At 34.5% G+C, this 13744-nt stretch overlaps 1 protein-coding gene across 2 annotated transcripts in view; it reads left to right on the top strand.

Moving 5' to 3' along the window:
• The window catches only part of AGPS (alkylglycerone phosphate synthase), a 157745-nt gene that overhangs the window by 44798 nt on the left and 99203 nt on the right, over positions 1-13744 (top strand). For both annotated transcript variants that reach the window (XM_031008691.3, XM_063695017.1), the window contains exons 3-7: positions 3003-3093; positions 5429-5549; positions 5644-5718; positions 9646-9717; positions 11090-11169. In XM_031008691.3, the coding sequence (XP_030864551.1) occupies positions 3003-3093; positions 5429-5549; positions 5644-5718; positions 9646-9717; positions 11090-11169 (439 nt within the window). The remainder of the gene's footprint in view (positions 1-3002; positions 3094-5428; positions 5550-5643; positions 5719-9645; positions 9718-11089; positions 11170-13744) is intronic.

Below are 13744 nucleotides of genomic sequence, written 5' to 3' on the forward strand. Positions count from 1 at the left end.
AGGGCAAAGTAAAGATCACAAGGCAAAGGGCAAAATTAGAATGACTGATGAGGGTCTGTGTTCGGCTGTGCACGTATTGTCTTGATAAACATCTTAAACAACAGAAAACAGGGATCGAGAGCAGAGAACTGGTCTGACCTCAAATTTACCAGAGCGGGATCTTTTCCCCACCCTAATAAGCCTGAGAGTAATGCAGGAGAACAGGACGTAATTTCAGTCCTTATCTCAACCGCATGAGAGAGACACTCCCAGAGCAGCCGTTTATAGACGTCCCCCCAGGAATGCATTCCTTCCCCAGGATATTAATTATTAATATTCCTTGCTGGGAAAAGAATTCAGCGATATCTCTCCTACTTTCACGTCCGTTTATAGGCTCTCTGCAAGAAGAAAAATATGGCTCTATTCTGCCTGACCCCACAGGCAGTCAGACCTTTGGTTGTGTTCCCTTGTTCCTTAAAATCGCTGTTATTCTGTTCGTTTTCAAGGTGCACTGATTTCATATTGTTCAAACACACATGTTTTACAGTCAATTTGTACAATAGTGGTCCTGAGGTGACCTACATTCTCAGCTTTTGAAGATAACAGGATTAAGAGATTAAAGACAGGCATAAGAAATTATAAGAGTATTAATTTTGGGAACTGATAAATGACCATGAAATCTTCACGATTTGTGTTCCTCTGCCATGGCTCCAGCTGGTCCCTCTGTTCGGGGTCCCTGACTTCCCGCAACATATACTAATATTTTTGCTGCTTCTTATGTGCTGCCCCAGAGTGAGAGTCACTTTGCTTTTAGTCATTGTCAGTCCTGATGTGCACTTCCCTCTTGGATAATTTTTGTCCACAGAATTTTTTCTTTCCGTGTAGAATGATTTCATTGGCCTTGAAAACTTGTTCTGGTTCTGTAGCTTCTATAGTATAGTCTATTTCAGCCCTATGGGAAAGTGATAAATTGATCTCACCTTATATTTTACAACAAAAGCCATTTAATGTTCTCAAACTAATCTTCAGTCATGGAAAAGAAGAAGATCCATTCAGTAGTCACTGTGATTCAACAATTGGTATAAATGCTTAACTTTCCCTTTATCACATCTCTGGTTAAAGTTTCATGTTCTCTGCCCATGTGTTCATCTCACAAATTAAATGTTGCTGTAGCTTTGACTAAGCTAGGTTGCAAGTTTCTTAAGAACAGGAGTCATAATACCAATTCCATGTATTCTGCAATGCTAAGTACAGTCTTCTGAGTGTTAAATAAATATTGTGCATTCAGATATAGAGATATAAAGACTTTATTTTAGTGATAGAAGGTAGTTTTAAATTTTATACATGATAGTAACACTAACTCTATATCTGTAGTTTCAAGTATCTTGAAGGTGGTCACCTTTTTATTTTATGGGAATACCTGAGACTGGGTAATTAATAAAGAATAGAGGTTTATTTGACTCATGGTTCTGTAGGCTGTGCAAGAAACATGGCATCAGGGTCTGCTTCTGGTGAGGACCTCAAGCTGCTTCCAGTCCTGCAGAAGGGGAAGGGGAGCTGGTATGTGCTGAGATCACATGGTGAAACTGAAAGCAAGAGAGAGATGGTAGGGAGGTGCCAGGCTCTTTTTAAACAACCAGCTCTTGTGGGAACTAACAACTCACTCACACTTCTCTCCCTTCCCCCAGGGCATTAATCTATTCATAAAGATATACGTCCATGACCCAACCACCTCCCACTAGGGGATCAAATTTCAACATGAGGTCTGGAGGGTTTGGTGTCCAAACTACAGGACTCCTTTAAGAGAGTGAAAGGATAAATCACAGAGTAACAGAAAATGTCTAATATGTGTATCTTTCATTTTATAAATATATAAAGATTTCTTACATGTAATTGAGAAAACAATAACCCAGGAGGAAAATGAGCAAAAGACTTGAACTGGCTTTCAAAATGGAAGATATCCAAATGGACAGTAGTTATAGGAGTAGATGCTCAATTTCATAAGTACTCAGTAAAATTCAAATTAAAATTGTAATGAGATGCCAATGGAATGTCTCAGATTCAATTATAGAATTTCTATTGTGTTCTTTTTTATAGTTTTTTATTTCTCTGCTAAGACTTTTTTTCTAATATTCACCGGCAGTACATTTTCCATTTTGTCCATTGACGTAGCAACAATAGCTGCTTTAAAACCCTTGTGTGCTACTTCCAGTATCTTGGGTCATTTTGGGGTCAGTCATCATTAATTGTCCTTTTTCTTGAATATGAGTCATACTTTCCAGTTTGTTCTTGTCTAGTAATATTGGAGTGTGTTTTGGACATTGTACATGATATGATGTAGGAGCTGTGGATTCTGTTATATTCCTCTGAAGAGACCTTTAAAAGATTTTTTTTTAATCAAGCAATTAACTTGACTGATCTGAAACTCTAAATTCTGTCTCCCTGTGGTGAGCAGCTGAATTGCCTGTCCAGTTTGTTTTAAGCTTAACTGGGCTGCCTAGAAGATTCCAGTGTGTATTCTATACATGCTATTCAGAGTCAGCCAGACATTTGGAGAGAGCTGATAGATAGGTTCCTCTCTTACTTGCTTCTTTCTGTGATTTCTTGGTATGCTTTCCAGATGCAGTGTTCACCCCAAACACTGTGCTCTGGTTCTTTAAGCCAGGAATACTGTAAATTTTCAGCGTTTTTATTACATTTTGAGGCACCAGCTGGGGCCTGCCATAAGGCTAAAACTTATGGAAAAAACAAAACCAAACTGGAAACTTATGAACTTATGTAGTATTTTTTCCTTTTTTCAAGTGTAGCACACCCTTCTCCCCTATTTTTGACTGCTTTTGGTCTGTCTATACTGCCTTTAGATAGCTGGGTTTTGTTTGTTTTGTTTTTGTTCAGAGTTTATAGTTACATGTGAAAGTGTTGGTTTGATAGTAGCTGCTTGACCATCACTGGAAGCAGAATTTAAGCTTTAAATTTAAATGAAGATACTTTGCTCTAATATTTTTACTTTCTTTGTACCTTAGGTACCCTCTTAGTGGCATGGGTTTACCAACATTTAAAGAATGGATCCAAAATACCCTTGGAGTAAATGTGGAGCATAAAACTACCTCTAAAGTAAGCAAACAAAAATTATTACTAACTCATTTAACTGTGTTTTTAAAACCCAAATTAATTTGATTTATCTTTGTAATTCATTATATTGGATTTACTGCAACTGTCATGTTTTTTGTTATAAAGCCTATTAATTATATTGGCCTTGTTAGACTGTTAGCGGCAGTTATTCAGTGTCACAGATCTAGACCTTAGTCTCAGAATTTATCTGAGATTTATCTGGCAAACTTTTTATCCTCTCTGAGCCTTGGGTATTTTTAGAATTGGGAGTAATAACTATTTGTTCTGCCTATCACAGGGTAGTAGTGAAGTGCAGATTATTTACTTCCTTAAAGAGTGCTTTGTTACAGAAATATAAGTTGCTATGATGTTTAGATTATTTAATAGACTGACCATAATCTAGGATTAATAGAGAATAATTTAAAATAAAAATGTAAAATCACATTTAATATTAGGATATTTAGAATATTTGAAGAATTATAAAAAGTAAAAATTTGATTAAGATATGAGTGATTGAGGATTTTAGTTTGTTTGTGTAGTTTCACTTCTCTGAAAGTGGGATTAGGAAACTTTAAACTGTAGGTATATATATATATATATATATATATGAAACTAATGAAATATTTAGCATTTCTTTTTATTTTTGTTGTGTTTTTATTGTTGCATTTCTTTTTATTGTTTTTGATGTGTTTTTATTATTATTTTGCTGTAGCATAGTATTCTGTATGTCTCTCTAACTGGATATAAGTTCCATTAGTACAGGGCTATGTCTTATACAATATTCTCCACTGTATCCAACTTGTTATTAAGTGGTATAGGTACTTGGTGAGTACTTGTTGGGTTTATTTAAAAATCCACAGTTATTTTACTCTAGTTATTAAGTTAGGCTGAACAACTAATTCTACCCCTCCCAAGCCATCTTTTAACTTTTCCTAGACGTCTCTTATCTCTTAAATTCTCTCTCTCTTTTGATCTCTTGACTATTTGCAATTACTTGTTTTTGACATTGATACAATGCACATACTATAGTTAGAAATTTCACCAGTTTTTGAGCCCTTTTCAATTCTTAATGACTTAAAATATTAATATATTTTGTTGGAGTTCTTTTAGTATTTCCTTCTCCTATGGGATAAATTTCACAGGGTCAAAATTTTTTTTTCTGTTTAACTCACTGTTGTATCAAGACCTTGAAGAGTGGCTGGCTTATAGCAGCCACTCAGTAAGTATTTATTATGCAGTATCTTAATAAGAGATTAAGATAATATGCAAGTATCATATTTGTTCTTTGCATATTCTTATATACTTTCTTTTTTCCAAATACTGTGTGATAGCTTCCCTCAATCCCCCATAGCAGATTTTACTTGGCCAGCCATTTGTAGACTTCTTCCTATATTCTAGCCATGCTATTAGGTGCTTTTCACAAAAATTATCACATTTAACCTGCCTTCCTTATAGTAGCACTATGGTGATAATGTCATTTAACAGATGAAGAAGCCAAGGCTCACAAAAGTTGGGTGACATGCCTAATGTCTCATAGTTTTAACTTTGAAGTTGAAGATTAGATTTCAAGTTACCTGTTAGGTGAAATTGAATATCAAGTTTATAATTATGTTGTGAGTTTTAAAGCAGCTCTATAAAAATGGATTTATTACTTATTTTGAGGCTTTCTGTTGATCACTTTAAAATGGCAATTGAAGAATAAGAAATGCTGAATTTTTTTTTTTTTTTTTTTTGCGACAGAGTCTTGCTCTGTCGCCCAGAGCTCTGTCACTCTGGAGTGCCGTGGTACAATCTCGGCTCACTGCAAGCTCTGTCTCCCGGGTTCATGCCATTCTCCTGCCTCAGCCTCCCAAGTAGCTGGGACTACAGGCGCCTGCCACCACGCCCGGCTAATTTTTGTATTTTTAGTAGAGGCGAGGTTTCACCGTGTTAGCCAGGATGGTCTCAATCTCCTGACTTCGTGATCTGCCCTTCTTGGCCTCCGAAAGTGCTGGGATTACAGGCGTGAGCCACCGCACCCGGCCAGAAATGCTAAATTTTATCGACAGGTATAAGTGTAGATAGTGCAAAAGTCAAGTAGCTTTCTCCCAGTCTCCTTAATCTGAAATGGAAGATTTAATACTTTGCTATCTTCCCTGTTGATTACAATCTTTAGAAATTTGTAATTTGTTACTCTCATAAAGCTGATTTCTGTATATGTTGTGTTGTATTTTCCTATGCTTCAGCCTTACTTTGAATGTTTAAAAAAAAATCTACATTTTATAGTCATTCTCTCTAACTTAAGTACCCAAAATTCGTTGTCTAAAAATAAGTCAAAGAAATCAATTTTATTTTCTAGGCATCCTTAAATCCTAGTGATACACCTCCTTCTGTTGTAAATGAAGATTTTCTTCATGACCTTAAAGAAACTAATATTTCATATTCACAAGAGGCAGATGATCGAGTATTTAGAGCTCATGGTAAGTTACTTTATATTAACCCTATTTATTTTTAACAAAAAATTTCTATATTTTAAGCTGTTTTTGTGTTTTTCTTTTTTTAACCACAAAACAGGTCATTGTCTTCATGAGATATTTTTGCTCAGGGAAGGAATGTTTGAGCGAATTCCTGATATAGTTTTATGGCCAAGTAAGTTTTCCCCTCCTTGTATCATTAATTTAGTATTGCTAAATTTTAAGTAAATTTAACATTGGAAATACGTACTTTTTGGCATATGAGTTGTAAAATATATAAATTGCTGTATTTTTAAGAGAGTTTACATAACAGTCTTGAAGCTCTTTCTTGACTTGGTTGTTCTGAACTATTGGTTTTAACAATTCATTTTGTTGCTGATAATTAAATCATTTTAAATGTAAATAATCATATTTGAGATGTCAGTGGAAAAACATATTTTTGGATAATTTGGAAGCTTCATGAAATTAGTGTCAGTAATACATTCAGATATATAGAATTATTAATATAATTGAGTACTGCAAACTAATATTAGTAATAATTTGTTGATATCAGCTTGTGAGCTTTAAAAAGCCTGGTCAAACAAGTTTTATGTATTATGTTTATGCATGCTATGTTTAAAATGAATAATTAAATTTTGAGTAATTATTAGGATTTGGCTGGGACAGGGGATGGATGAGCTTTCTGTTGTAATTTTGCTCTTAGTGAGTAGTAGGTACTATATTTATAAATCTGAGGTTTTTACCCATCTCTTTTAGCAGGTAATTTAAAGCAAGACGGGTATATTGTTCCTTGCTGTCCATTACTGCATTTTTTAAAGAGTTCTATTGATCTTCTGATTCATTTTCTCTTCAGATCTTCCTTTTCAGAGTGTATATTTTATTTTTTAATAAATTGGCTCATTCACGGACTCTCAGTTCTTAAATGAGATCCTTCTACTTTGGAGGGACTGAGAGAAAAATTATACTTTAATGTGGGGGCAAGAGGCAGGTGAGATACACAGAAGGAAAATCCAAGAGCATATGTAGCAGAGATGAAGTTACTTTCCTGATACTTGTATATTAGTCTATGCATTTGGAATATTTATGAAATAAGTCTTTCATCTCTATTAGTTTAGTATAGAAATTTTAACTGTTCTTGAGGAAAAGATATTCTCCAATAGAAGAAATATTTTTGTTTTGCTTCCTTGCTTTTTAGTAGCTTTAGGTTACTTCTCTACCAAGATTTGGAGAAGGTTTATTCCATTTATTACTGGAAAACATGAAAGCAAAATTTATCAATTTTCACTTCCCACAAGAAACCGAATAGGCCATCCTTTGATGTGTCTTAATAAGAACTTTCAGGTGTACCTTCTAGGCATTTTCTTCATGTCTTTCAATATTAAAATACTTAGAGAGTTGGGCTTGGCAGTGTATGCCTGTAGTCCCCGTTACTCAGAATGATGACGCAGGAGGATTACTTGCCTGAAGTTCGAGTCTAGCCTGGACTAGTGAGTCCCTCATCTCTTAAAAAACAAAAACAAAAACAAAAACAGAATAATATAGTGGAAGTATATTTTGCTTTAAGAAATCCAAATATTCTCAAAAACCCAGATGTAGTAAACAATATTTCACAAAAGTTTCTTTGCTTTGTGAAATCCCTCCCATTTTATTGGTTCCCTTGCACCTTTGCTCTTCCACTTTTTTTCATCCCAGTTTCCAAATCAGTTCCTTCTCAGTGTATATCCAGGTTTTTGTGAAGCCATAAGGGTTTTCATGCCGCATGTTTCTTGCCCCTTAAGCCTCCCATACACCCTTGGGAGATTAATTCAATAATCCTTTTGCCAACTTCTTCCATACTTCAAGAATCTGTGTGAATGGTGTATTCCTGGCTGAATCAAGTTTATAATTTTATTCTGTTCAATATCCTAGTATAATGACTTCTTTGGAAATAGTTTCCCGACAAGTTATTAAGTCACTGAGGTCTTTATTTAATTTTAAATTGAATTTCCTACTGGCGATGAAGTCCAAGTTTTTCTTTGCAGGAGGCCTAGTTTTGAGACAATGAAGAAATTTGAGGCAATGTGGTATTCCATAGAGTGGATGTGGCTGTCTCATTCTTGCAAAACACACACACACACACACACACACACACACACACACACAACTGGAAATCTGTTGTAGTTGTCTTTAAGTCTGGCTTTGATCTGAATCGGAATTCTGTGTTGCTTAATAGGATGCTTAGGGCTTAAGAGTAAGGACAATTACTTCACTTATTAAATTTAGTATTTATGCATTATTTTCAGTGGCTTAAACACCAGAACTTTAGAACTGTGAAAATACAGGCTAGGTACTTGAGGATAAGCAGTGAATAAAACAAAAATCCGTGCTCTCAAGTGCCATACAATTTACTGAGGGGAAACAGATAATCCACAAGTAAATATGTAACATATTGGGTAGTGTTAAGTGCTGTAAAGAAAAGAAAAGCATGTAAGAGGGTAGTGCGAACAAGGATGTGTAGTGGAATGGGGGTGCAGTTTCAGATAACATGGTTAAGGAAGGCTTTTGATTAGGTGACATTCCTAGAAGATAATTTTGCCTTGTTGAAGATTTTTTAATAGACATCTTTGGGTGTTTTGTGAATTATTAATTAATGAGTATTCTATTTAGTAAATTTACCACAGATAGCAAGCTTTATAAGCTTAATCCAAAAGCTTGAAAATAGATATTTATTAAAAATCGGAATGAAACAAATGACATGTTTTCTTAGCTTTACACAAACCTTAGAAAAGATAATTGCAACTTTTATGGAACTATTTTTGCTTTCATAAATGGATATTCATTTGCTTTCCTCAGCATTCTTATTTCCTACTAAGTCCTTAGGCTCTTAGCAACTAATACTGGAGTTTTGCATAGTTTTCTTGCCTCAAGTCTCGCTCCTCCATGCCGTCTCTTATTATATCAGGAGATTGACTTTTCTAAAACAATCTCTTTGCCATCTTGTTCCCCTCCTTAAGAACCTCCACTAATGTCCTATTGCCAGTCAAGTTGAGTCTTAGCACCTCTTGCTTGGCATTTAAAATCTTCCAGTCAGGTTTTTGTTACTTATATAACTTTTACAAGCATAAAGAGAACCCTTTATTTCTGTACAAAGGAAAGGAATTATGTGCAGTGTATTTTGTGCAATATTGTAAACATTTGTTTAAACAATAAATCATCAATGGTGCTAAAATTAGTAGGTGAAAGTATGATGAGAATCATGATATTTTACATAGTCTAAGATATGTAAATACTGTGTCACTAGGTTTTCCCACTATAAGGATACTGTGTTTCTTGTTGAAATTAATAGGTATTTAAATAATAGGTATTTGAACAATTAATACCTATTAATTTTGACAAGAAACACAGTATCCTTATAGTGGGGAAACCTAGTAACACGGCCTAACCAAATGCTGTATTAATAAGTTAACATTACTGGAAATGAGACATGTTAATATCATGTGCCTCTAGATGTAATGCACTGACAAAGATGCAACATCACTTCTGTGGAATTACTCCCAAAATGTATAACCTGAACTTAATCATGAGGAAACATCTACAAACCCAAATTGAGGGGTATTCTATGAAATAACTGACCATTGTTCTTCAAAACTGTCATGGTCATAAAAGTTAAAGATACTAAGGAAATGCCTATTTTTAAAGAAGACACAAGGCAACTAAATGCAGGGTGTGATCCTGGAGTTGATTCTGGTCCAGAAAAGAGGACATTAGCAGGACAATTGGAAGTATTTGAATAAGGTCTATAGATTAGTTTATTGTATTGTATCAGTGTTGATTGCTTGGCTTTGATAATTGGACTGTAGCTACGTAAGATGTTAGTATTTGGGGATGTGAGATGAAGGAAAATTTTCATATGGCTATCTTTGTAACTTTTTTGTAAGTCAAATTATTTCAAAATGAAAAGTTAAAAAGGTGAAGCGTTTTAGTACTCAATTAACTCATTGTGTTAATGAGTGAATGAATGAAGGAAAAGTTTAGATAAAGAATTTCACAGGTTCTTATTTGCCAAGGTTATCAGATTTTATTTATGCCTCTGTAATTAATTTATTTTCCCTTTTTTCAACAGCATGCCATGATGATGTAGTTAAGATTGTGAATCTAGCTTGCAAATATAATCTTTGTATCATACCAATTGGTGGTAGGTATTGTGCCTTTTGAATTTTAATATGTAAATTTGTTCTATTTAAAATATTTGTATTTTAAATATTTGCATCACCCTACTGAAAACAAACATTATTGTAATTGTGATGTGGTTATTCTCAAAAATTGGTCAATGATGCTCATTTTTGTTCTAAGTAGGATTCCTTAAACTGTTTGAGACATGGTATACCTTAGTTCGTGGCTTTTTCCTCTATGGGCCCTAGTTGAAGCTGTAATTTAATGCCTGAATAACAAAATGTTTCTGCTTTAGTCATTACTTTTTAACCTGTATATTTATGGAGAGAATTTTCTTTTTCAAAAGCTAAATATAAATATGTCCTATATAAACCTTTGAGATTAGCATAGGAATGGTAATGAGACTCCCAACAATTCTAGAAGCTCCATATTTCCTCTTCAGCTGATGCTTTCTGTTGAATTTATGCAAAAAAGGCACTAAAATGCCATTTATTATGAAATATTTTTCTAATTCCAAATGACTGTGACAAGCAAATAGTGGTTACTGATCACAGGCATCAGGTTCTTAACCAACAGTTCATGAACTCACTTTGTAAAATTACGCTGAACCTTACAGATTAACACCCCCTGTACTTCTTGTGGAAGGTGACTTTCACATGTTTTCTTTCATGCAGAACTTATGGAAGTATCAGTCAAGAATTTATTCTATATATGGTGATTTAGATCTGGTTAAGAACAGAGAACATTGTATTGTTCTTTAATGGTATCAAGAAGGCATTTTTCCTTTGACAGTAAATGTTAACACAACAGTGTGTTTAAATACTTCTATGTATTATTCTATATTAAAATCACTTTTTCACCAAAGAACATATAAATTTGTTTTTAAATACCTCATAATCTAGACATTTTAAACTTGTTTCTATTCTAATTTATTAAAGCTTTTTTGTATAAGAATATAAGATTATTTTAAATGATAAATGAATCTCATAATTGTGGTAAAAAGGAAGTAATGATGTCTCTAGTTGTATAGGATGGGTCTTTTTTTCTTTTAAGCTACCTCTCCACGGTAATTATCTGCTTAGAACTTTTCTAATCATGTTTTTGGAGTTCCACAAATTGCTAGGGGCTTCACTTGAGTGTGGCATTTCCAGGGGATGGAACCATAGCCCATTGCTTTCAGTTCCGTAATATTGCTTCATTTTGGCACTCAGCATAAAATAAAGGTGAGTTTGCTTTTAGTGTGTTAGCATTTGCAAGTTGTATTTTGCAAAGTATTAATAGGTATCACTTTTCTAGTGGCCCTATCTGTATACTTGATATGAGGGATTTGCCCTAGAAATATAGCTAAAAACAGAATATTTAAACATAAAAGTTGTTGTTTCCTATTTTGGCAGGAGGAACAAGTGTTTCGTATGGCCTGATGTGTCCTGCAGATGAGACAAGAACAATTATTTCTTTGGACACTTCACAAATGGTATTTAATAATTTGAGATATATTTAAAACATTTTCTTTATTGGCTCCACCTTAATTGTCATTAAAAAAGAATCTAGCCACTGGGCGCTGTGGCTCACGCTTGTAATCCCAGCACTTGGGGAGGCTGAGGTGGGTGGATCACTTGAGGTCGGGAGTTCGAGACCAGCCAGGCCAACATAGCAAAACCTCATCTCTACTAAAAATACAAAAATTAACCGAGTGTGGTGGTTTGTGCCTGTAATCCCAGCTACTTGGGAGGCTGAGACCTGAGACTCGCTTGAACCCAGGAGGCGGAGGTTGCAGTGAGCCAAGATCACACCACTGCACTCCAGCCTGGGTGACAAACAAAACAAAACAAAAAGAATCTAATATCCATTTTGTTTTAAATGTATTTCATCATTACATTTTACCCTTGTATTCAGTTCTCCAAAAGGTAGGTTTACTTTTACCCTCCGGTATATATGTTGATGCTATTTTACCAAATTTGAATTTTTTTTTTCAAATACCTAAGTAGAGAGAATAGTTTACCCATTTTTTAGATGAAGTCGTTATTAACATTTTGTCATACTTTCTTTATCTTTCTTTTTTTTCTAGTAGTTTTAGAGCAAATTCTGATACAATGCTACTTTACATGTAAATATTTCTGTATAATCTCGTTTAAAAAGGACATTTTCTCACATAACTATTATTATCACTCCTGGCAAAATGAAAAGTAATTCTTTATGTTATTTAGTAGTTAGTCTACATTCAATTTTTGATAAAAAATGTCTGTTTTATAGTTCATTTGTTCAAATGGGGATCCAGACAAGGCTCACATTTGCTTTCCATTGTAGCTCTTAAGTCTCACTTTATGTAAAAGCCTCATCTTACTCCCTGTTTTTTTCTTTTGAATGTTATAGACTTTTGAAGAAACAAGGTTATTTGTAGTATAGAATGTCATATTTTGAATTTATCTATTGCTGCTTCTTGTCATTTAACTCTTTATCTAAGCCCTGTATGTCCACTAAATTAGTAGTTCCATATAAAGTCTAGTTAGATTCAGGCATTGCCTTTTTTTTGTTTTGTTTTTACAGCAAGAATCCCTCATAGATGGTAATGTGCTTTTAAAAAAATGTCACATAACATCAATAGAGGTGTGTAGTAGCTGATTGTCTCACTTTTAGTGATGCTAAAATTGATCAAGTTCAGATGGTGAACACTTTATTTTATTGTAAAGTTCCCCATTAACCTATCTCCTTATCCGAGATTTTAAGAAAAGGCAATTTATTTCCTCAGAAGATAGCTGAAGAATAGCCTGTTCTGGAATGTTATCATGGGTTTGGTAGTATATATGGGATGTAATAGGGTAGCCTATATGTTTTCTTTAGGTTTTTCTGTGAGTGCCTATGAAGTTTTTTCTGCTTCTTTTAATTTCCTTTTTCTACCAAAAGATATGTTTGAACTCTTGGTAGCTACAAGGTATATATTTAGAATGAGTATGTAATTGCCTCAAGGGCCAGTCTGTTGGGGGAGAAGATATATATATAAGGTACCATCAGATCAATAAATTCTTTGTCTTTTCACTCTGCAATTTAATAATACTGTCTTTTGTTTAGCTGCCAAAGGACCAAAAGCCTGATTATACCATAGTTGTATTGAAGTTACTGTTGTCAGCCAGGTGTGGTGGCTCACGCCTGTAATCCCAGCACTTTGGGAGGCTTTGGTGGGCAGATCATCTGAGGCCAGGAGTTCTAGACCAACCTGGCCAATGTGGTGAAACCCTGTCCCTACTAAAAATACAAAAATTAGCCAGGTGTGGTGGCGCGTGCCTGTAATCCCAGCTACTCAGGAGGCTGAGGCAGGAGAATTGCTTGAACCCAGGAGGCAGAGGTTGCAGTGAGCTAAGATCACACCACTGCACTCCAGCCTGGGTGACAGAGCAAGACTCTGTCTCAAAAAAAAAAAAAAAAAAAGAAAGAAAGAAATTACTATTGTCTTATAGTGAGATTATAGTTATGAGTTTTATGTAACATAAAACTAAAAGTGCATTCACATACATCATCTTATTTAATGTTTTTCACAACGCTGTGAATTAAGCAGTGCAGTTATTTGTATGTGTTCAGATTTGGAATGTAGGCAGCAACTGCTATTTTTGTATTGTCTGTTGTGCTCTTTCCTTTTTATTATTAAGTAGATTTATCTATATTAGTTATTGCTGTGAAATTGAGCATATGAAAGTAGAAAGAAAGCTTCCCTGGGATCCAGAAGAAGGTTCTATATGTTACCCAATTGCTCAGCCAGATAGAAAGGGGAAAGAAGTCTGCTCTTAATAGTAGAAAGTAATTCATGAAAATTCATATATGTATATAAAAGTTAGGTCAAATAAGAATGCCAAATAACATTTTTTATTGGCAGTCATACGTTTGGTAAGTTGAGCCAGATGAAATTTAGTTCCTTCTTTTGAGCCCGAGGCAGGGATTTGCTTTGTTTTGTACATGGGGTCTCTGGCCCTGTTTTGAATTAAAAATAAAGTAGGGATGCCATCTGCTATATTCAAATGTCTTTGCAGATTTTTTTTTCTAATCTTATGGTCATA

This window comes from Gorilla gorilla, chromosome 11, assembly GCF_029281585.2.
Source record: "Gorilla gorilla gorilla isolate KB3781 chromosome 11, NHGRI_mGorGor1-v2.1_pri, whole genome shotgun sequence".
Classification (NCBI taxonomy): domain Eukaryota; kingdom Metazoa; phylum Chordata; class Mammalia; order Primates; family Hominidae; genus Gorilla; species Gorilla gorilla.